Source organism: Pelmatolapia mariae, linkage group LG12 (genome assembly GCF_036321145.2).
Source record: "Pelmatolapia mariae isolate MD_Pm_ZW linkage group LG12, Pm_UMD_F_2, whole genome shotgun sequence".
In the NCBI taxonomy this organism is placed as follows: Eukaryota; Metazoa; Chordata; class Actinopteri; order Cichliformes; family Cichlidae; genus Pelmatolapia; species Pelmatolapia mariae.
The window spans coordinates 13,034,976-13,058,760 of NC_086237.1; the positions used below are offsets into that span (position 1 = coordinate 13,034,976).

The following is a 23,785-nucleotide window of genomic DNA, read 5'->3' on the forward strand; positions in this document are numbered from 1 at the left end:
GAGATTAATAATAAATATTGATTAATTGCGGAGTCTATAAACACAGAGCTTGAAAAGAGCTGAGTGAAGATTAAATACTCAGTACATCATGGGATGTACCGAGCAGCCTTGGGCAATTGCAACGTAACTGAGAGGGTTCAGAGTCACCTGATCCAGTCCTAACTCTAAACTTTATCAAAAAGGAAAGTTTTAAGCCAATCTTAAAAGTAGAGAGGGTGTTTGTCTCCTGAATGCAAAGTGGGAGCTGATTCCACAGAACAGGAGGCTGGAAACTGAAGGCTCTGCCTCCCAGTCTACTTTTAAATACCCATAGGAGCCACAGGTAAGCCCACAGTCTTAGAGCAAACTGTTCTTTTGGAGTGATACAGTAAAGATGGGTTCTAATTATTCAATACGTTATATGTGGCGAAAAGGATTTAAAATTTAATTCTGGATTTAGTTATACAGGAAAAAAGTTGTAAATAGAGTTGTTAATTTGCATGTTTATAACTGCTAGCAGCCTGCCAGGGACTGGAGATTAAAATTATTTATATGGTTAAATATGGATTTTTAAATGATGGATCTAAGTGCTCATGTTAATTAATATGCATTATCCCTGCTAAATAAAATAATTATCGCCTGTTCTTTACTGACGTACTGACCGTACGTTACGATCACAGATCCATAGATTTCTGCAGCTCAGCACTTACATCTGATTCCTCTGAGACATTCTCACACCTCTCCAGTTTCATGTAATCCATATATCCGGGTGTTACTGTATGCACTCAAAATAAAAACAACACAGAGTCATCAGTATTTAATAAAATTCATCTCTTTTTTTTCTGTCTGGATTAGCAGAGAGAGAACTACTGTACATGTAAATACAATCACGCTGTTTGACAGCATGCATTTTAACGTGTATCAGCTTGTTCCAGCTCCCTGAAGCAATATGATGTCCTGTTTTTAATGCAATTCCAAAAAATGAATATTTGATAGATGTTTTGAAAAGAATCCAAATGTAGCATAATAAATTTAAACATCCTGCCATTTTATTTGAAATAAAATTCAGTGGGTCACAATGTTACAGCTCTAAAATTCAAAAAGAAAATCTTAAACAAAAGCATTAACATTAGCAGTCGTTTCCACAGTGGTCATTTTTATTTTAGACTGTGTTGGAGAAAAAAAATCAGCAGCTTATTGTATTTCCAGGGATATTCTCTATAAAATTTCAGTGTTTCATGTGCAAACAGATTACTTTCCAGTGTTGCAGCATTGGAAACTTGGTCCAAAGCACAAAAATCAAAATCATTCAAAAGATTTTAGCTATGGTTCATTTTCACCAGCCAAGGTTTACAATCAGAGATGTAGTTCCTTCTTTTCTCTCTTGGGGATTTATATGGATTTGGAAAAGGGACTTCAAAGGGAAAACCAAGTCGAGATGACCTCCTTCTTCCAGTGCTGTACAGAGTTTATGATCAGCCGAGAGGCATGGCACTCATGTTTTATGAGGTTCTGCCGATGGAAAATGCCAAAATCAGAGGTTAACACGGTTCAAAATCAAAGCCTCTTCATTAAGATACTTCTGGGTTCACGGCAATGTGCCAGCAGTTTCACTACTATAAGTTGGTGATTAGACTTTTATTTTCTTTTTAATTAGCACAGTGATTAAACTGTAAAAATTGCATGCTGTATTTTTAGCCCTGTAATAGCGTTAATGTAACCTCTCAGATTGCAACTACTCATACACGTAGTCAACAGCTTGCAGCAGGTGTCAAAGAAGGTGAAATGAGGCCAAAAGGCAAAGTGGACTGAGTATTGTGAAATCAACCTACTATAGTGTGGCAATATTGTCGCCAGATCATAATCATACTATTGATTGTAAGGAGATCATATGAGTTGAGTCCCTGTTTGAAATATAAATTTTGGTATAGGTTTAAGCTTTGCCATCTAAACTTGTTTTTATTCTGCGTGACAGGAAATATGAATATTGTGTCATTTCCGTTTTGTGTAATTGGCCATTTTTTGTGAACAAAACGTTTAATGTTATATTTGTCACCTCACATCATGTACAGTAAGACTGCAAACACAAGTTAAGAATTATCAGTGGATTCTTCAAACAATAAGATGTTTTCTGTTTATGTTATCAAGCAGATGTTATCTGATAGCGGTTCATAATTTAGCCCTTTAGTTAAAAAAAAACCCCTGCTCATTGGTAGTACAGGAAAGGCTCCTCTTTTACCTTACATTCACATAGCCTGTGAAAATGCAATTGCAATATCATTTACATAATAGCTTCAGTCAGGATGTATGGTACATTAAAATTAGGTCCACCAGATCTTTTAAAAACCTCCAAAGCTGCTGATGACAGAAGCCAAACAGAGCTCCTTTCCACCACATGGTGCTCATCTCTCCGTAACAGTTTCACCTTTTCGCCTCTTCCATCTCCTCTTTCCCCTCAAGAGGTCACACCCCATGCTGTAATGGAAGAAAAACAGATTGCTGAAATGTCTCGCTCTTTCTTTTTTATACACCTCTTATATCTGGTGCATTCATACCGTGGTAAAGTGTATAATGATGTACGCAGTGATGATGACAGCACCGATGACAAACGAGGCAATCCCCAAGTGGAGAGCTTTCCGACCCAGCCGTCTGGAGCCATCATAGTCCTCGTGGGTATAGCTCTTCTGGGCCTTTGGGACAATTACGGACATTACCGTACATGCTCACACTGTGTGTGTGTAATGTTTTGTGGGCAAACGTGCTGTGAGGAAAAGACTAGTTCCACTTTCCCAATAATAATAATCCTCATAGTGACACACAGCCACGCCACGTGGCTTTCGTGGGAATCTGCACCGAACATTTAGGAAATGATTATTAACCCCCTTCGTGCGTTACATCTGCACCTGCCTCTCATGTTGTCTCTAATTCATATTTGTATTGTAGCCAATGTCCTAAGCAGTGGTAACCACACGTTGCTAAGCCTGCATGCCTCATCTTATTACTCACGGCTACAGCAATGCAGCAGCTGCTGTTGGCACTCACGCCGTCTCATCTGACAACTCAAAGACTTGACATCAGTCTAAATGCATCTTTGCTATCTAATTCTTCAACTTTGTTCAACTTTGTGCCACCCTGGCTGGTAATGGATGTTCTTTCCTGAGCTTTATCCACATGCTGGTCTGATAGCATCGTTGTATGGAGCATTACTGTAAGCGGTCCAGGGTGTGGTTGGGTGCTTGGAAAGACCATAAACAGGAGGTATATTTGATCTTAGCAAACATCAGCAGAAGCGTTAATGTTAGGCCACTCAGAAACGTTAAGAGGGTTGGAATAACTTTACACAGTAAAGATGCAAATTTCTCACTTGACTTATGTTTGCTCCATATTTAACAACTATTACCATCACCCCACGTGGTCTGTAGAGTTTTTCCCAGCAGAGGCACTTTTATCCATAAAATATGCATTTATGCAGGATAACATATGCTTTGATTTTTTTTTACATTTATTTGTTTTTTTGAATGCCAGCAAACCTCTTAAAAACATTACGCATTCTAACCCACAGCTATTCATTAAACTAAAAAAAGACAGGATTCAGAAACCTCACATTTCCAGCTTCGAGCAACTTACCAGGACAGAGAAAACCAGTGCCACAATATTGATGGGCCACGCAGGACAGAAACAGGTGAACATGGTGAGCCAGAGGTAGCTCCTCATAGGGGGAATCTCCCGAGCCTCCTCGTTCTTTACAAAGTCAGAGCCCCCATCCAGCGAGGGCTTGGTGTTCATGACTGGCTTCAACACCCGCCGAGACAGTAGAAAGCAGAGAGGCGAAACAACAGCACTGAGACACTGGGAGACACTGGGAGACTGGAGGTGGAAGCAGGGGAGGGGAGGCAGTGGAGCAGTGATGATGGAAGATAGAAATCAGCCAGCAGAGATTATGAGAGAGATGCAGAGGAAGAGAGGCAAGAAGCCTGAGCAGATACATTTATAATGTTTTACTTCAGACTTGTAATCATGCATTTTTTTGTAATCAATTATTTATTATCGCCTATATAAAAGGAGGAAGTGAAAAAAGGAAGAGAAGGTACCATCAGCTTAGTCTCAAAAGTGACAGAGCAAAATATGACACAAAAAAGTCCACCCTACCCTTTTTCCTCCAACCTCATGTACCCCCATACTCAGAGCCCAGATGGTATACGTTAATGTGGTCAGAGATAGAGTATATCAAAAAAGGAATACATAATGGATACATAAACAAAACATTAATTTTTAATAAACACATTAAAACTATGCATGCCTCTGTGCTCCATCCCCTACTGCTCATGTATCATGTGGTCATTACAGGCATGAAATAAAAAAGCTCAAGCACAACAAGGAAAACAGACTTAAAACAATACATATATATTTCAACTAATTTATCTAGTAGCCTATTACATTCATAGGAATGTGTTACCTGTAATTTATTATTATTGATGGCAATGAAATGCACATTTAAAGCAATAATAAAAATAGCACTGTGCAAAAGCCTTGAGCCAGCCCTCATTTCTTTACATTTTGTTTCCAGACCTTCTTAAGGTGATCCTGTGAGTTATTTTCCCAGGTTTTCTCAAGGTTTATTTGGACATTGGCTACTTTTTCAGTCTAGTCCTTGTACCTGACCATTGTCGAAGGAATGCTTTTGTAACCCACTTACCACTGACCCAGCAATCATTCAAGCACAGAAAAGGCACGTATCTCAAGGGATGAACCAGTGTTCTTTCTACACGAACAGCTTCTTTGTTACTAGGCACCAGGTCAAAAAAACACATAATTTCTTTAGTCAAGTCTATGAAAAATGCCAAATACAACACAGTTTGAGTTATAAAATAGTATTTTCACCAACACGGTGATTCCCAAAAAGCTTGGGTATATCTCAGCATGGTGTGCAGTGTGTCCTTAAAAAATTCAGAGGAAAGTGGTTAAGTGGAGGATAAAATTCTTGTCACTGATGGATTATCCTTCTCAGAGCCCGGACCTCAACATTATTGAAGCAGCGTGGGATTGTCTTGACAGAGAACAGAACAAAAAGCAGAAGAGCTTTGAATGTCCTCCAAGAAGCCTGGACAACTATTCCTGAAGACTACTTCAAGAAATTAGAAGACATCTGCCTCAGATAGTTTAGACTGTGTTGAAAAATAAAGGTAGTCATACCAAATATTCATTTTCAAGCTTATTGGGATCCTACAAACTCCGTTTATGTACTTTTGTTCCTTTTATGTTTGCACATTTCAATACATCACTGCATCTAATTCTTATATTCCTAATAACATATAACAAAATGATGTGTGGCTCAAGACTTTTGCACAGTGCTATTTTTATGTAGTGCATTCTACAAATGGATTTTGTGCAAATTTAAAGCAATGTGGAGTAAAGCTGGTTCTCCTTTAGAGCATATCATAGTAAAGAAACTAGAATTACACATAATGGGGGGGGGGGGGGGGGGGGGGGTTAAATTGAGTAATTTTATAAAAGGTTTATTTTTACTTATCGTTTTGTACTAAAGTTTATTACAAATGATAATTCTGGACAAATGTTAAGATGCACTAATTTTACTCAGCAAAGGCTATCTGCTGTCATGAAGCAGTCTTGTATTTGTGCCAAATCAAGCCAATAAATGGAGCTAGAAATACAAGACCATTTTTTACTTAGAAATAGTAGTTTTAAATGAAAAAACGCAAGTCTGTGTAGGAAATCAAGAAAAACTCAAACAGGACACAAAAAAGTGGAATGTTTTAAAATAATTTATTAGGAATAAAAGTTAAAAAGTTTTGCTTTCCTCCAAAGGAATAAACATGAGAAAAATGAAAATCAGAAAATGTTACAGTGTTGACAAGATTGTTATAATGCAGTGAAATCAGCATCAGAGTTTGAAATACCGTGGTAGCTCGCAGCAGACAGAGCGAGTGTATCAAAATGTTTAAAAACCTGGTATTTTGTAGATGGGGAGTGCTTTTTTATTTTATCGTGACCGGCCAGTGCAAAATCCTAGTAGCTCTGAAAATAAGTGTTTTGGTCTAAAAAACAAAAACAAAACAAAACAAATAAGTCACATTGCTACAGTCTGTGACCTCCAGTGGATATGCAGCGATGGATGGCTGTGGGGTGGGTATGACAGGTAAACAAGAGTTAATAAGACCCCACCTTTCTAAAAGGTTCAACCACCCACACTTTTATATCAATGTTAATGTAATAATAATAATAATAATTAAAAAAAAAAAAGGGTCAGATTAAAATTTCACATTTGCAGCAGAGGTAACCCCCCCCCCCAAAAAAAAAAAACCCCAAAACAAAACATGGCACATTGGAAACCAATGTGAATAAGACCAAATGACACACAAACATCAACTCATCTTGCAGAGGAAATCAGTCAGAACGCAAACTGTGCACGACTGCTCCATCGTAACAGTCCTTCATTTGCCTTCACAATCATCACGTATTTAAAAATCACAGTTAAAACAACAATATGATAAAGTAAGAAGTCGTGTTTTTCCTCTCCCGACAGGAGCGCTTCCACACCCCTCGTCTCCGAACAGTAGCAAGTGTCGCTCAGTACGCAGCCCCTCGCCCGCTCAACTCAAAGCAAAACTCTGACACTGCTCCTCAATGTCGTAAGACTCACGTGACGCATCATTTATAAACACCTGGAGAGAAATACAGTAACAGACAGACAAACTGAAATGTTCTCGACCTTCATGTGAAACTATCAGTCAAGATTGATAAAAGAGATCGTACCATTTCTCCAAAACGCTCCCGCCTCCCTGACACAAATTTTGCAGAACCCTCTCACCGCTAACCAGCCGTATTTACAAAATTTTACAAAATTGTACACCTCATGAAGGCCTATTACGTAACAGAGACTAATGACCTTTGTCGTCTGACCATTATTAGTAACGAGTCATTGTTAAAAAAAAAAAAACCTACCAAGATATACACTTTGTGACACATTTGAGAAAAAGTATTAATCCCCAATGTTAAAATTCAGTATGAACTAGTGACAAATATACAGCTTTCCAGTACATTTTACATCTCCTGACCTTCAAACAGCCATCACCTGGAGATTAAACTCCTCCCATCTCAGAGAGATCAGATTAAAGAGGTCAAAGAAACCAATGAATCACAGCCAAAACAGATCATGAAATAACACAGCCATCACAAAAACATATCAGAGGAAAAAAAACAAAGAAATACAGCATCTGAATGTGTTGCTATTACATGTAGTGATAAACGTTTTTGCTCCTTTTGAGCAGGTTTTTTTTTTCTTTTTTTCTTTTAAGTCCCCCCCCCCCCCCCCAAAAAAAAAAAATAAAAAATTGTGGTGGAGTTTAGTGTGGTGTCAGTAGGGTCAACTGGATGTAGCTGACACCAGGGCAGGTTGGCTACAGGTTAGGCCACCCCAGCCGGAGACGTGGACTGGACAGAGACAGGCCAGATCAGCTCCAAAGCAGCTTCAACTCCTTCCAGCTCTCAGTCTACAGCTCTGCACTGACACACAAACCGGCGGGATTACTCACAGGTTAGGCAGCATGAAGCACTCGTATGTGTTACACTTAAAGGATGACAGCTAGCAGGAGGACTGACTCACACTCTCAGTGATAGCCGTTAGTGAAGGCCGTGGCAATCAAAGGGCCCTGTGGGAGCAAGCATGCAAGGTCAGTATGATTCCATATAGCCTAAGAGCTACGCTGACTACTTTTGCTGTCTTGGGCTAAAGGTGGTAATAACTGGAGTTGGAAATGTACACACACAAAAATAAGCTGTTAAATGAGGGCCAGATTTATTTTTTTTAAAACACCAAATTGTAGTGTTGCTGAATCTGCTTCTAATGTTTATTCTTGTGATATTCACTCAACATGTTCATTTAATCACTCAACATTTTAAGAAAAGCACTTATTTGCATTCTTGCAGTGGCAAATAAGATCAGATAATACCACTCCTGCATCTGTCCATTCAACAGGAAGCAATTCCCACAGTTAGCTTAGCACAAAGACTAAAACCAGAAACCACCATTGCTAACCAGCATGTCTAAACTATTTTTGATTGCTTCTATGAAAACGGTTTAAAAAACCCTTTTGTATAAAAAGAATAACATTTTTAATGTGAACTGCATTTTAGAAGTACTGTTTCCAGTCTCAAGCTAAGCTAGCATGGTGATATATAAAGCCTTATAGACTGTATACAAAAGACGGAAGCAGCATCCATGATGTCACTCATTAGTACCACTTTTAAGCCTCAAGATGAACCTTTTAGCCATGACAGTCTTAGCTTTGGGTAAAAGGTTGTCAATCGCAAATCATTAGTTAATGAGTGGAGCCTGCTTTACACTCGTTTCCGACCCTGATCATAATTCACTAAATTAACTTACAGCAAAAGCAAAATGTACACTAAAGTGACACAGGAGTCATGCCCTTCTTGCTTTTACTGGGAATGTGGATTTAAGGCACTTGCGCATTGACTTCAGTAGAGCGGGGCCAATATTGGATTTTTAAGACCGATATCAAGATGTTATTTTTGTTGTGGGTTTCTTGCTGTGTGGCAACAGTGCTAACCGCTAACCACTGTGTCACTTATATCAGGATGTAGAGACCATTTTCTCCCTCTTGGATACACAAAACTCAAACAGATTAACCTAGCATTTGTTATGCGCCCTGCCCAACTCTTCTTGGATCAGCTGGTTGTCATATTTGTGGGGTCCCAAATGCGTATTACATAAAGGGAATTTGCATTTCTCTCTGGTGGCCAGACTATGCAACCACACAACTCATTTATCAGCCATTATAAGTGCAGATACAGATAAATTAGCAAATAGCTAATATTGGCCAACAATACTGGCCCGCAGATAAATCAGTCAGATGAACCGGTTTTTAGACACGGATGCTATGCCCATCTTCTATATACAGTTTCTGTATTTAATGGACAGACAAGAGTGTGATATTGACCTTTTACATAATATCTCAGCCTAAATTATTATGATAATTAAAATATTAGAAGACAAACAGCAGGATAATGCAGTGATGTACCAGTGTTAAGTAAGCATTGCAGATGCTGCCTGCCTTCACCGGGAAATTAGCTTAAATGTGATTTTTTTTTTTTTTAAATTAGGACCAACACACTTGATGTAACAGACAGAAGTTACAGCTTTAGTGATACTAAGGGTCAGACACGACTCAAATCAAAAACTGGAACACATAATTAATGGCAACAGTAACTTACCCCCAGACTATGGCTGAATCCAGTGCTTGGTGCAGGGCTTGCAGCGCTGAGGTAACTGCTGACGGCCGATTCCTGACTGGCTGTTCCATAAAGGTCTGCCATCGGACCTGGGCTGCTTGTACCTAAAAATCCAGCAGAACGAGACGGGGTAGAGCCTGAAAGTAAAAAATAATGACGTCACAATAACGGAGACATCAACCTGTCTAAACTATCATTTTAGTGCCAAGGTTAAGCGAGCAGAGGTTAGTTTAATGAAGAGGACTTAACACAGATTAAAATGTAAATCTTCTAACCTGCAGGGAGAGAAAGTAATTTCTCTGTCTCACACTGGATGAGAAAAATCTCATTTTTAGACACACTAGCAGCACGGTTCATTGATTAGCATTAACAATCAGGTGATTCACCACTTATGCCCACACTGACACTTGCAGTTTTGACTAAAACTTGATAATAATTTGATTGCTGATATTTTTTAAATTGATGATAAGTGCAGCTGAGCATGGTGAGAATAGTATTTTGACCAGATGATGGATGTTGTGTTTACTGTCATTTGGTACCTCTGACTACTGCCGCTGCTGCCGCTGCCGCCATTGGTCCATATGCCGTGAGAGGAATGGCTAAAAAGGCAGAGAAGAAAAGATTAAGTTAAAACATATGATAGAGCGAATGTTAGATGTAAAAGGAAGCTAAAAACTTTCAATAAATAACTGCAGATTCTAGGATCATTTAACTTAAAGCAGGGTCCATTGAGGTCACCAGAGGAGCCCCTTAAACCAAACACCTACTCCTTCCCCCATTACTGTCAGCAATCAGCCTACAGCTAGAAACTAAGGAGGACCGACAAACACAAACATGCAAACCAAAGAGTGATCATGTGTTGGTGCTATTGTGGGCGTGTAGCAGACTGACAACGTGCTGCTTGTAAAGTCCAGAGGAGGGACTGACTGACCTGTGAGCTCAGGGGGGTGGGGTGAAGTCAGAAGGGGAGTCCTCTCTAAGTGGAACTCTAAAACAGAAACATCAGAGTGCTGTTGAGACACACACCACCACTGCCAGCAAGGACAACACACACATATACACGCACACACGAAGCCAAGGGGAGGGGCAAATCACAGGTGAGAGGAAGTACACGCACAGGGCAGGTGCGTGTACTTAAAGGACGGAAAGATGTTTTACAGTCTAAGAAGTGGAGTTAAATGGCACACAGTAATCCTGCTGAGACAGCAAAACAATAGAGCAAGAGTTACAGTTTGGTCGTCCAGGCTGATCATTTCAAATCATTCAGAAGAAAGCGTCGCATTTTCTTTTACTGGAATCGTTTCCACATCACTAAAGTTCAATGTCATGCTAGCATGCATGCACACACACTCAAGCAAAGCAGATGCAATTCCACTCCCTGATATTTACAAGCAGCCATTTACACTCACTGTGTTTTATATGCTTCCATGGAAACATGTTTGTATTTGTGACAGTGTGTCTACTGGCTGTTCAACATGACACTACTCCAGCTACTGACTTCATTCAGTTGACTCACTGACACAACACTCCACCTCATTATTCAATACCTCCTATGGAACGTGCGATTTCACACAAACTGGGACCTTTGTGTGAAATTCCCTCCAGCAGAAGGCTGCTGGGAGCAAACTGTGCAAATCAGTTCGGATTATTTACCTGATGTGTCCATACTTTGTTTTATTAAACATGACCCTGAGCCACAGTCTTAAAAAGAGTCTTTTTAGTGGGCACCAGGCACTTCCAAAGGATGAACATTGAATAAAGATGGCTGTATCTTTATTCCTAGAAATAGGATTTAAAAAAAGAATAGTCCTGAGGGTACAAGGAGCATAAAGTATATTGCGATTACCAGGAAACTGGTAGGTGTATCCAGGAGTGATGCCAGCATAGCTCCGACTGGTGTAGGTGGCAGTCTGAAAGCCCGGATAACCTGTGGGAAGAAAACTGGCGTTAATATGTGAACTGAGGTGTACATGGGATGTATCCCGAGTGAGGACAATTACACATGTGGTGAAATACTGAACACGAAATAGATAAACAGGAATGTATGCGTGTGTGTTGTTTTGCTGCCCCCTAACAGTGAAGCTTTGTACAATCCGTGACATGCAGGTGTGTGATATCCTACACCTGTGATCTGGATTTCCTCGCAAGGACGGGACTGGGCGGATTTCTGTCATTGTCTTCACTTACACTCTCAGCGGTGCTCATTACTCAGGGAATTTCTTTGTAATGCAACCTGACACCTGAAGAACCCACCTCAGGAGAACATTCAGGGGAATAACAATAATGTTACCCAGCATTAGCGCAACAGGATAACAAAAGTAATGTAAACATTTTTTTAAAATCCCCACCTCAGAGAAAGAATTTGCCACCAAATCCTTTCTATGCACTGGATAATTAAAGAACTGAAACTGAAGAAAGTAGTTCTCAGACTGAACAGCAGGTGGTAGCACCAGCGTGGTTGTCAGTACAAGGGTAAAGGGTGTATTGTACAGGATAATGTTCACAGTAATGGAGGTTTGAGACCTTTTTTTTTTTTAAAGGGCCATTTCACTCATTTTACAACCCAAGGATCGACTGGAAAAACCACTGGAAAATATTGTCTTTAGCCGCGTGAGGATCCACCCCAGCTGGTGAAGTTACAGGGATGCTGGCTTTAGTTCCAGTCCACAAAAACGTGACTACAGGTGCTACAAATCGGAGGAAACAGTTATTAAAAGAAGGGATTAAAAGGTGCTATTTGGTTGCATAAATGTAAGTGTATTTCAGCCACGTTACTGCGCTCCTTTACTGTACCCCCTGTGACTTTCTAAACTGTACAGAAGTGTGGTATTCAAGCTTTAATATGTAAAGTTAACACATGTATTAAAGCGCCACAGAGGTCACAGCTTTTATGAGCTGCTCGGGGGATAATTATAAGCCGAAGCGAGCAGCCGGCTGCAGTGGTCAGCCTTCTCCCAGCGAGGTGCCGCGTGACCTTTGAGGAAGCTGGGCCTTTAATGCTGGAGCAGTTACCGTTGGGTTCATGTGTGCCGCCACATCCTTCCTGTCCTGATCGATACCAACTTACCCAGCATACCGATGCCCAGCATGAAGGCGTCCATCCCATACGGCATCACCCGAGAGCGCCCCCTGGCCGAGCCGGTGGGGGACATCACCTCCTTGGGCTGCGCTTTCTTGCACTCCACCTGTTTTCCAGAAGAGAGGAGAATGATCACACCTTAGTTTCTATGTGTCGTGCTGATGCAAGAGTGGCAAATCGAGCCCTCGTACCATTTTGTTGTTGATCTCGTGGAAGTGGATCTCGCACACTTTCTCCACCACGTCTTCATTCTCAAATGTAACAAAGCCGAATCCTGACGAGCAGAAGGCAAGTTTGTGAGTTAAAAAAAACAATAGATCATAATAATTCACACGACATGCTGGAACTAGACAATAGGCCTTTCTGTACAGTAGTACAGCTAAATAGTCTGGAGTAATTAGTGCTGTAATAGCCGCTTAACACATTGCCCCCCTCCTTCTTTCAATGCTCCTTTTTCTGCACTCATCCTTCCTTCCCTCCCTTCCTGGCCAGAAGGCCCAGGCAAAGCTGGTAGGCTGTCATAATCGATCAATCCCAGGGTGGGGAGGAGGTGCTTAAGGAGGCTTTATCCTGATCCCGATTAACGGACTGGCTAATTAGACTAGCCCCGTTCGTCTCCTTGCAGCTCAGCCCACAGGAAGGAGGACGATGGGGGGTGTGGAGGGGTTGGAGAGGGATCAATAGACAACCAGAAATGGGTGGGGGAAGAGTAGAGGGAAAAAAAAAAAAAAAAACGAGGAAGAGTTGAGGAAAGGCGGGGTCAGTCCATCTCACCTCTGTGTCTGTTGGTGGTCTTGTCGAACATGAGCATGGCATCGTCGACCTGAGGGGCGACAAACAACACAGTTTTTTACTCTGAGCTCTCTCTCACTCTCTTTCTCTCTCTCACCACGCGGCATATTGCCTGACCTCAGCCCTTCTCAAGTTCTGCAGGGAGGCTCAGCAACAGATGGACAGAAAGCGGGAGGAGGGGAGGGGGAGGCAGAGGGAGGGCTGCAGACGAGCGACAGGTTACAAAGAGGAGGCCGAGGGGGTAAAAACAGGAAGATATGTTGAAAAACTCCACAACAAGCTCACGTACATAACGGGCGATACAAAAAGTTGGAAGCTGCGCTAGCTCCTTACAGAGAGAGCTAATAAACCACCCACCCACCCTCTGACCCCCTCCAGAGTTTGATATACCCATGGCAACTGTACAAAAAGTCCTTATAAGAAAAAAAAGGGGGAAAAGAAAAAGAAAGGAAAGTTCAAGCCCAACATCAAATATGCTTTATGAATGGTGGGAGAGTGCCAATGACACAAAGAGGACTGCAAAGAGAGAAACACTGACACACACACACGGAAAAGTAGCGAGTCACAAGCAGAAAGGTGAATCCATCGGGCAGGTGGCGACTCGATGAGAGGGGAGAGCTGATAGTGAGAGGAATAGCGACAGGTGGAGATGTGGTGAAAGAGAGCACAGAGAGTCCTGTAAGAGGGAGAAAGGGGAAAAAAAGGAAAAAAGAGTGGGTCAAAGTGGAAAGGGAGGAAAAAGAGGAGACAAAGGGAGAGGGAGAGGGAGAACAAAGAGGCCTGGAGGCTTTGTTTGTTGGCACAGTCAGCCATAATTCCTCCTCCTCTTCTCCCTTTGACCTCTCCCTCTGGCCCGGCCTCCCTTTATAGAGCAAAGACACAGGTGTCTGTTCGACACACACACACACACGCACACACACACGCACACACACAGCTTCTTTTGTCAAAGTTGACCTACTCTTTAGCTCAGTCTCTGCTTTTATTTCTCTCGCTCTCAGTCTCTTCTGACATGTTTATACTTCAGAGCTCCACAAAAACATTTGGTAAGTAAATCCGTGCTCTCGGTCTATAATAAGTTTACTGGAGACAGTCCACAGAGTAATTTGTCATAGTGACATTGGAGTGTCAGTCCTTGCCCAGTGTCTGTGTATGTGCGCGTGTGCGTGTGAGAACCCACAAGGGCAATTTGCCTACAGAAAGGTCAAAGGTGAGTGAGGAGTGTCAGTGTGCCTCTCAAGTCACTGCTTACTTCCAGCCTGACATTTACTCACTGCCTACAAGTCTCCATCTCTGCACAAAAAAAAAACAGCCTTTATTCTGGACACCAGTGGGAGAAACAGCCCAAAGTTACTACAAAGTCAAGCAGAGGAAAGGGTCGGCGTGCAGACTGGCGCAAGTGATCGATGATCAGACTAAAGCAAACAGAAACCGCACATGTCGGCCTTTGGGATGCTATAAAAAAGATCAAAACAATATTTAATGGCGGGAACAGAATTAACTGCACAATATTTCAAACACTGAGCATTTTCACAGAGTACTGCCAAACAATATTCCCTCTCATCCTTCCCCCCCACCTCTCATCTTCCCTGTTATCCCCTGCCCATCCCTCTCCGCACTCCTTTGTCCTCACCAGGACGGGACACAAAAGGTCCAGTGAGGCAGTCTAATCAGGAACTTCCATGGATGGCTGAAGCCTACATTTCACCGTCCATCCCTGGATATATCTCTCGGCAAAAATTCATCTAGACGCTATGATTGAGGAGGGAGCAACAGAGGAACTCGAGGCCAAACCTTTCGGCGCTGGAAATGAAGCGGCGCGCGGTCAGAAACGCAGCACCTCAGACCGAGTCTTTGCATCTTTGCCTTTAAAACATTTTAAAGGGCTTGAGGTGCAGACTGAAATCTGCTGGACAAAAAAGTCTGAATGATAACTTTGCACAAGATCCCCGAAAAACTGAAAGAACTGAGTGTGTGAATGTAAACCACACGTATTACATGCGGTCAGTTTCATATCAGAAGACACACTGGATTGTAATTAATCCAGAAACCACCAGTATGCAGATAACTTCAGAACAAACTAGCAAAATATTTGCCCAGCTTTATACAGCAGTATAATGGTCCCCCCCCACCACCACCACCACCACCACCACCGATCAGCACTCACACATACCCCATTTTGACCCAGTTCCCTCTCTTACCCCTCTGCAAACCTCCCTCAGTAAGGCCCTCCTTCCCTTGACGATGCCTTTGTCAGCCCACGGTCTATTTTTCAGCCCCCACGCCTTTCAGAATCTTGCAAAACACAAAACATCTTTAAAAAAAACTTTCAAAGTTTTCAAACCTAATTTTTAAAAACACCGACGTAAGAAACTGAAGGAAGAGCGCCAAGTTTATAAGCTTTTTTTACAACGACTCAACTTCTATTTATTGTTCCCAAACTCGTGAGTTGGACCCCCCCCCCACTCTCCACAACCAACACACTTATGCTAACGCCGCCTCATCCCTCCTCCCGCAGAACAAAACCCCCTTACCCGCAGAATTACTTGGGGACAATGGACAAGCCGGGTCACCACGGTAACGGGCCAGGAGGGGGTTGTGGGTAGGAGCAGCTGTTACATCAGATTAATTCAGATTCTGATAATCCCTCCTCCTTCCTCTCCATCACCACACACTCACTACAAAACTTTTCTCCCCCTTCCTCACACAACCTCCTCCTCCACTCCCCCCCCACCCCTCGCTCCGTCTTCCAGTCCCCCTAAACTTCGCCTGCTGCTCCCAGAGCCTCCTAGCCTCGTTATTTTTTTCTGTCCTCGTCGAGCCTTTTTTTCTCGCCCTCCTCCCCAGTAACTCCTTCACTCCCAGTCAAGTCGCTTGATTCAAAGTGAAGTTTTTCTCCGAGAATCTGCTGTGAATCTGAACCTGCCGAGCTTGTGGGATGTGGTACTACGGGTTTTCTGAGCTGCTGATTTGTTTCTGCACCGGCAAACTTATACAAGTCCGTAAGGACAGGCTGGTTTGATTCCAAACCGCGTGGACCCGCCACTCACCTTCCCAAACTGGTCGAAGTACTGCTTGACGTCTTCGATAGTCGTGTTCACCGACAGGCCTCCCACAAAGATTTTCTTGGTTCGAGTGACCAACTGGACAAAAGGAGGAGGAAAGAAAGGGCAGCACTCATGAACCAGTTTCATTAGAAATGTATGCACATGGAGTTCAGTGTGAGGTACATTTGATTATATAGCTGTGTCACTAAAGCTGATCATATGTTTTCTTTAGGCCGTTTAAGTACACAATACAAACTGCTGCCAGGTTTTACAAGAGCACAGGCCACATGTGAAAGTGTCTGACTGACTAGCCGTAATGACACTAAACAAGAATGCAACACTCTGTTTTAAAGGCTGTGAATGACTTTGCTCCTCTAAGTTTGATGTCCTCAAGCTGTGAAGATTTTAAAAAACAAAACAATAAAAAGCCCTGATTTTAAAAGATTCACATGCTAAGGATTCGGCTTCTCGCGTGTTATTCGCTGACCAGCAATTCACAAAATCTTTTAATAAAAAGCAGGACTTCCTGCGTTCCTCCAATCGTGTGCACAGGAAGCATCGGACACCTGTTATTATTTATTTGGGCTTTTTTATTTCACTTCCTCGCAGTTTGTCTGATGCCAGTGAGCGAAGTGAGTGAGTGATGCTGTATGACGTATTGCTGGCTTTCCATTAGTGAATATATAAAATTTATTCTTAGCAGTCAGTGAGAGAAAACCAAAAGAATAAACAGGTTTGTTCAATTTCTGTAACTATAACACTACAAATGACCCACTAAAATACAAATATGGGCAGTGTTATTGCTGTTTTTAATCTGTTCCAGCAGTCCAAAAGGAAAACCACATTTTTTTTACTAAACTGAGCCATCAAACATTCAGACCGGAGAGATTGGACTCATCAAATTTTGGGTCCTTTTTTTTTAAAGACCTAAAACAGCTACAAATTGTACATCATACAAAAGGAATACAGTTGTTCTGTTTATTATTATTATAAGGCTCCGCTTGGCTCTGATTTTACTTACATTTCTTTGTGGCATCAACCCTGTAAACCTATTTCTCCACTATCCTCGTGTGCTGTTGTTCTTAATTGAAAAGTTACGCACATCATTGCTTTGAAATGTAACACCGACATTCAGGTGAGAGTCTAAAAAGTTTTGAGGGTTTTGTTAACCTGTGCTCACATCAGCATTATGAGGCACTGTCCCAGATACGTGACAGAAAACACTCGACGCACGCTGAACAAGCACGAGGAGGGCGCTCGACTCACCTTGGGCTGGGCTCTGCGAGGAAATGCGACCTTTGGATCGATCTAAAAGAAAGGATATAGAGAAAAGAGGACCTGGTTAGTGATGCGCTGCTATAACCCACCGCCTTCCCCTGGTGTATTCTGATATCAGACCCTCATCTTTCATTCTTTAGCAAGTCAGCAGAGAAGGTACAACACATCCAGGTTATCCTGTCATGCCTAGCGCACGTGTTCACTAATACCACACAACACTGATGTCTAAGAAACCTGTTTTTCACATCAAACTTGGGCCTCGCTGTACTAGAAAACGTGACGACACCACAACGAAAAATCTACAGATTTCTCTTTAAATCAGAAATCCGAATGCAGACTTTGGCCACTCAAGTGTCGAGTCTTCCAGGTGTGTGATGCCAGCGTGTGTGTTTACGTGTATCAACACTGATGTAGTGATTGCTTCTTATTTCTTACTGATCAGCTATTTGGCCACACCTCCAGCATGATCAAGTGTAAAATAATCTGTACCAGACTCCAGCGAGCGTCTCTTAATAAAGTGCTTACAAATTGTTGATCGTTTTCCATCAACTAAGACAAAACGGGAAAAAACTCTGCCTGAAAAGGCCGACTGAATCGAAGCGAGTGCATGCTCTACATTCTTCTGCTTAAGCCACACATTGTCAGTGCGTGTGCAGCGTGTGTGAGGGTGTGCTACTAGTTTGTGTTTTTTTATTTTGCATGGATTTGCCTGTGTGGTGCAGGCACATGCATCTCTGGCTTGATCGATCGTGTAAATCTCCGTGCATGCTTGTTTGTTTGTGTGTGTGTGTGTGTGTGTGTGTGAGCGTGCGCGCGCAGGTGGAATGCCTGGGAATGTCCGGCGAACCCCGGGCCTCTCTCGTCACCACCATGTGACATGTGATCTCCTGGAATCTCACACGGACACCACAATCACAAACACACCTCACCTCGGCGAGGAAGGAGAGCCGGAGACGGAGGTCAAGTGTGTCAGAAAGACAGTGGGAGAAAACGAGGAAGGAGAAGAAGACAAAGAGCTGTCAATCACATCGCGCTGACAGCGGACACACCAGGTTCGTTCGTTTGTTTGTTTGTTTTTGGCCTGCTTGTGACGCAAGCGATGACAACAATAGAAACCATTCGGCCAGTGCGATTTTTAGGTGGTCTGGCTGGTCTGCCCTGCAGTCCCTCATCTTTACTTCCAGAAAAATAAAAGTACGACAAGACTGACTTTTTTTTTAGCTGAGTAACTCATTTCAGATTAATACAACCCCAAAAAACCAACAACAACAAAAAAAACCCAAACTGATGTGGACTAACCCCCCTGAATGTCACCAAGGTTAAGATTGGAGAGAGAGCCAAACCACACCATGAAGATGCAATCATAGACAGGCTGTAAAATTGGAATTTGAGACCTCTATATTAGTCTATACGGTCTAATAGAGCTAGAGAACAACTAGACTACGCCACACTGTACTGCTGTTACACTAACAGATGGTGAGACAGTACAGCGCTAAGATTAGTCCGTAACCATGAGAGGGTAGAGTTGAACTACAGTAGAGAGCTAGAGCCTCTATGGTAAACCGTGTGCGTTTACCAGAGTTTTCTAATGAGAGTCGACATCACCAACGCAAGTTTCTGTCTCTTATTTATTTATTTCACTTTCGTTCTAGAGAGCAGAGTGAGAAGACTATAGGCTAACACTGGAGGATCAGATGCAGAGTCTACTGTTTAGTTTCTATGGTGGCTAGACTACTCTGATAGTCACCTCCGGTCACCAACCCTCCCGATGTCCAAAACTCCTGTGTACATTCAAACAAACAAGACACACACACACACACACAAACACACAAAATCAAACACATGGCAGCACACGGCACATCCGTGGTGAGGAAATTGTGAACATTAAGCACATGAAGTGGCCGTGTTTATCGGACTCGTCACGTTACCTCAGGTGTTCAGAGTGTGACACAGAAGACCAGCTTCGCTTTCATCTGCTGAATGTTTCTTTCTACTTACTTAAAAACTGGACTTACACGCAAGAAGTGAACTTTACTGGGAAATTCCCAATGCACATACATACTGACTGGACTTTTATGAGGCTGGGGCATCTTGTTCTCAATGATTAACGACTCTAAACAAATTTGTTTTGTTGGGTTTTTTTGGGTGGGGGATGGCTTTAATTTAAAAAACATTCACTCATGAGATTTTTATATTTATAAAAAAAAAAAAACAAAAACATAAACATACGGGACAGAAATATCATGAATACATGTGAGGCCTCAGAGGTGTAGTTTAGAGAGGAATCTAACCTCACCGGACTCAAGGTAAAAGGGGAGAAGCTGAACGTAATTCCAAGAGAGGTTTATGAAATCAGGGTAATCCCCTTTGACCGGCTACATCCCAGCTATGCAACAGTTGGCCGAGTGCGCTGCCTGTCACAGCCTGAGCTGGGAACACACTTAAAGCAACGCACCGATTGGGCCGCACTCAACATCTCAGAGGAACAACTCAAGCTTGTTGACTCCAATCCTATTAGTTAGGAGAGCCACAGTAATCACAGACGGGGTTATCCTGCCCCCACCACCACCTCAGTCTTTCCACTCATCTCAGTATGGAAATGGTTAAGGGGGGGGGGGGGGGGGGGGGGGGGGGGGGTAGGATAACCCCTAATGCAACTCTAACTAAAAGGCTGTGTGACTTTGTTGCACCTTGGAGCTGCAGCTGAATGGACACTTTGTCCCACAAAAGGTGCCGTTTGCTTCGGCCGTCACTAATTTTACAGACAGTGGGAAGCCGGGAGGACACCCAGAGGGGCAGCTAGCAGAGCAGCAGTTGCATAAATCACAGTAAGGCCTGCTGCAGCACACTGGTCAAAACCGGACAGCATCTGTCCTTCAAACACAATAAGTACCAATAAATTCCACTGCAGCACTGTATTCGCTCCTTAGCCTCGCGGCCGTGCAAAGCTGCATTAATTCCAGTGCTGGAGCGGTTCAGTCGGTCACAGCATGGCACATTCTTTCTGTTGCCACTGGAGAACTTTTCTCTCTCCCCTCTCTAACAGGATAACCTGTCTGCATGAGAGAGGGGAGAGGGGGGCAGGGTGAGCAGCGGTCTAAAAGGGCTACTCTACTCACCATCCAACCCCTGTGGCTGATCACTGAGCCCTTTCCACACCAAACACACACACACACACAGAGGCTGCCACAGCACCCCTACCAAAACACCACCGACACTCCCCAAGTGCCAGCCACAAGGGGCCCTTCCACGGCCCGTGAGGCTGCGCTGATGCACGAGCTGGGGTGGAGTGGGGGGGTGTCAAATTAAAGACAAGGAATCATTATCGGTGGAGTCAGCGATGAATTAATTTAATAAGTTGCTTATCTGGAGGATAAACCGTCGGTGTCATGACCTCTTCTTTCTGCGCCTGCAACTGTTTGCGCAGTCTTGATTTCTGGTATCCAAGAAATGATTGTAAATGATGTGCATTGTTATCTTCTTTCTTTTGTGACAGAGCCATTCTTCAACTGTGAAGAAAGGGGGGGGGTCACTATGGAAACAAACCCCATGGTGAGTTAGTGGCGTCCAACCATGATGGCGCTAGTTGTCATAGCTGTCGTGCCTGCAAGTGACACTATAGCAGTCAGGCACTTGGGAAACCAACAAACTACGAAGAACTTCTGTATCAAACACCCCAACACACACCTCCAAAATTGTCAGTTTTGAAGTCATAATAACAGAAATTTCTTATTTCTGTAACTTTCTACAGTGATCAACCATTTTTTTCCCCTTTCTTCATCTTCTCCTCCTCCATTTCCTTCTACACCACCTCCACTTATCTCCCAGAGAAGGTGAATCGTGCAGAGCACAAAAGAGGGGAAAGAAGAAATAGGCTTCCCTCATTTCAATACAGTCAGTAACCCGCAGCCATTACCACTCCCACTGAGGAGAGAGGCGGGGGCAGCGGTCCCTATGGCGACCAACGGGCCACATTGTTCCCAGGCCAGCCCACATTCATTACTGACAAAGACACACACACGCGCACGCACACACACACACACACACACTCACTCTGCAACACAGGCGATTAATACATTTGAAGTTAGAATTCACGCAGGTGAAAAAGGCCTGAATGTGCGACTTTCTCGAGGCTACATTCACAGTTTTTCCGAGATCAACAGGAAGCTCACGGGAGTCTGATTGTTGCCGCATTCACACCTTGATGGTTTCAGGTTGCATTTTCTCGTTCCATTGAGAAAGTTTTTTCAGGGTCAATTCGACCCCTTGGGGGCAGGAGGAGAAGAAGGGGGAAAAAAACCCAACAGCAGAAAGGAAAGTCTTGCTTTCCTCTTCCTAGAGGCCAAATCAAAGATTGGCAGTGAATTCAACCCTGTCCAGTCCCCCAAGGGGGGGGGCCCTTGTTTCTATGGAAATTGACACTGGGTAACATTTTGCCTGTTTGTCTGAAGAGAGCGAGAGAGAGGAGAGAAAGAGCACTTTTTTTTTTCCTCCCATGTGTCTCCACTAACATCTTTGAGATGAACAGGTTCACGTGTAAGGTGTGGCGGCGGGCAGACTCGAGCGACACCAACATGGTGGAACGATAGTAAACACACCAAAAATGGAGCAATGTTACACCTCTGTAGCGGATTATTGGAAAATCCACTAATCAAACAGTGAGCAATGGGATTATCCGGTGGTGGGAAGTAAATACAGAGAACTCACTGTTTTGGAGTCCAACTCGTGCCTGGTTTGAGCCAAAACTTTATCCACGCCAGCCTGATCGACAAAGGTGACGAATCCGAACCCTCTGTGGGCATCGGGGTGGGGGGAGGTGGGGGTGTGAGGGAGGGAGGGAGAGAGGGAAGGCATTACTGACACATGTTGATATGACACATTACGAGGAGTGAGAAAATCGCAGAAATTCAGACAAACTTCCAAGCTCCGGGAACAGCTCCCTCACCTCGAGCGCTTAGTAACTGGATCTCGCATCACCATACACTCCTTCACCTCGCCATACTTGCAGAAGTACTCCTTCAGACCCTCTGGGAATCAAACAAGGCAGGATAGAAGACACAGGAAACAAGCGGTCAACAAGCAATAAGTACTATAATATCAAAAAGTTAGCCAAAGGAGATGGGATTTGGGGGGAGGGGGGTTGATTTGCCTGCTGAGATTTGTTTCAAACTTCCTGCATTTTTAGATTCAAAATGTCGAAACATAAAACGTGTTCACGTGTCAAAAGAAAATTCAAATCGCAAAAATCATTTCCAATCTCAAGAATTTAACACCTCCCCACCACCCGTTTAATGAGCTTAAAAAACATCCACTATGGTATACGTGAATGGGGGCATTCATTCTGAGCGTATTTGCCACTTAAAAACTAAAAAAAAAAAGAAAAAAAGAAAGACAACAAATAAAAACAAGCTGAGTTCATCCCAACAGACATCGTAACAAACACAGCTTTTCCAATAAGTTTGGTTTGGATCCCTGTGATCCACGCCAGGATTTTTAACGACATGGTGGCATTTCAGGAGAGCTGGTGTTGGAAAAAAAAAAAGGATTTACCTTGTGTTGTTTGCCAGCTGAGTCCACCTATGAACATTTTGCTGCGGAAAAACAGAGAAAAGATCTCTATTTAGGCTACACAGTCATCGTTTCTTTTTTTAAAACCTCCGGTGAAATTAATGCGGCTACTCAGAAATGACAAAGTTGAGACTTGGAAAGTTTAACCGTGGAGCTTTTTTTTTTTTAAAGGTGGATGTTCAGGGAGAATCACCTCTGATTTTACACGAGAGCTGTGGAGGTGTGCGTGTGCGTGGGAGTCCTCTCGCAGGATAGCAGGTTTGTTTCAGAGGTGTGTGTGTGTGTGTGATCAGAGGCGCGAAAGAAAGTTTAAAAAACAAAGTTTTCTTCCATTACCAGGGGTCATGCGGGGAGTCCGCGGTGGACAGGCTGCTCTGGCTCCCTTCCGTCTCCATTCCGTGTCCTCGCGGGGTGTGAGTGGGTGCTCTGTGTGTGTGTGTGTGTGTGTGTCCGGGCCGAGCCGTGCGGGAAAACAGGCGGAGAGTGAGTGAGAGGAGCTGGGCGGGTTTGGCCCGGGGTGACAGAGAGTGGAGCGGGCCAGATGCAGGCTGGGACAGACTCCTCCTCCCCCCTCCAGTCAGTCCTCGCTGTTGTCTCTCACTCACGCTCTCTCTCTCTCTCTCTCTCTCATCCCACCACCGAGACACGAGGCTACGGAGTCAAAGCTGCTGCCATCACTACCACCGCTTCCGGGAATGCCTTTAAAAATAAAAGCATTGACTGGGTAGCACCTGTACAGTTTTTACCGAGAAAAGTGTTTAGGTCTTTAAAAAAC

At 43.2% G+C, this 23,785-nt stretch overlaps 2 protein-coding genes across 4 annotated transcripts; both read right to left on the reverse strand.

The window, feature by feature from the left end:
- Positions 1-1,055: 1,055 nt before the first annotated feature.
- On the reverse strand, positions 1,056-3,898 carry LOC134639272 (transmembrane protein 233). Its single transcript, XM_063490392.1, has 3 exons — positions 3,607-3,898; positions 2,535-2,669; positions 1,056-2,454 (listed from the first exon to the last, which is right to left on the reverse strand). The coding sequence occupies exons 1-3, from the start codon at positions 3,763-3,765 to the stop codon at positions 2,443-2,445; spliced, it is 306 nt and encodes a 101-aa protein (XP_063346462.1). The 5' UTR covers positions 3,766-3,898; the 3' UTR covers positions 1,056-2,442.
- A 1,846-nt stretch (positions 3,899-5,744) lies between these two features.
- On the reverse strand, positions 5,745-23,594 carry msi1b (musashi RNA binding protein 1b). Of its 3 annotated transcripts, none has more exons than XM_063490074.1 (15): positions 23,347-23,594; positions 22,993-23,033; positions 22,388-22,469; positions 22,150-22,234; positions 17,431-17,472; positions 16,168-16,260; positions 13,103-13,151; positions 12,520-12,602; positions 12,317-12,434; positions 11,096-11,176; positions 10,181-10,237; positions 9,789-9,848; positions 9,232-9,386; positions 7,604-7,649; positions 5,745-7,498 (listed from the first exon to the last, which is right to left on the reverse strand). In XM_063490074.1, exons 1-14 carry the CDS (start codon positions 23,403-23,405, stop codon positions 7,608-7,610), a joined length of 1,047 nt encoding a protein of 348 aa, XP_063346144.1. In that variant the 5' UTR covers positions 23,406-23,594; the 3' UTR covers positions 5,745-7,498; positions 7,604-7,607. The 3 variants fall into 3 exon arrangements, with proteins under 3 accessions (XP_063346144.1, XP_063346143.1, XP_063346145.1); XM_063490073.1 differs by having other exon boundaries at positions 5,745-7,503; positions 23,347-23,592; XM_063490075.1 differs by lacking the exon at positions 10,181-10,237 and having other exon boundaries at positions 5,745-7,503.
- Positions 23,595-23,785: the final 191 nt, after the last annotated feature.

What these genes read in the sequence shown, in the direction of transcription:
- msi1b (XM_063490074.1), bottom strand. Translation starts at nt 23,405, where the DNA reads ATGGAGACGGAAGGGAGCCAGAGCAGCCTGTCCACCGCGGACTCCCCG. An exon ending in CAGCTGGCAAACAACACAAG is followed by an intron (nt 22,470 to 22,992) that starts GTAAATCCTTTT and finishes TTTGATTCCCAG; the next exon opens with AGGGTCTGAAGGAGTACTTC. An exon ending in GCTGGGCATCGGTATGCTGG is followed by an intron (nt 11,177 to 12,316) that starts GTAAGTTGGTAT and finishes TTCTTCCCACAG; the next exon opens with GTTATCCGGGCTTTCAGACT.
- LOC134639272 (XM_063490392.1), bottom strand. Translation starts at nt 3,765, where the DNA reads ATGAACACCAAGCCCTCGCTGGATGGGGGCTCTGACTTTGTAAAGAAC. An exon ending in CACTGGTTTTCTCTGTCCTG is followed by an intron (nt 2,670 to 3,606) that starts GTAAGTTGCTCG and finishes ATTGTCCCAAAG; the next exon opens with GCCCAGAAGAGCTATACCCA.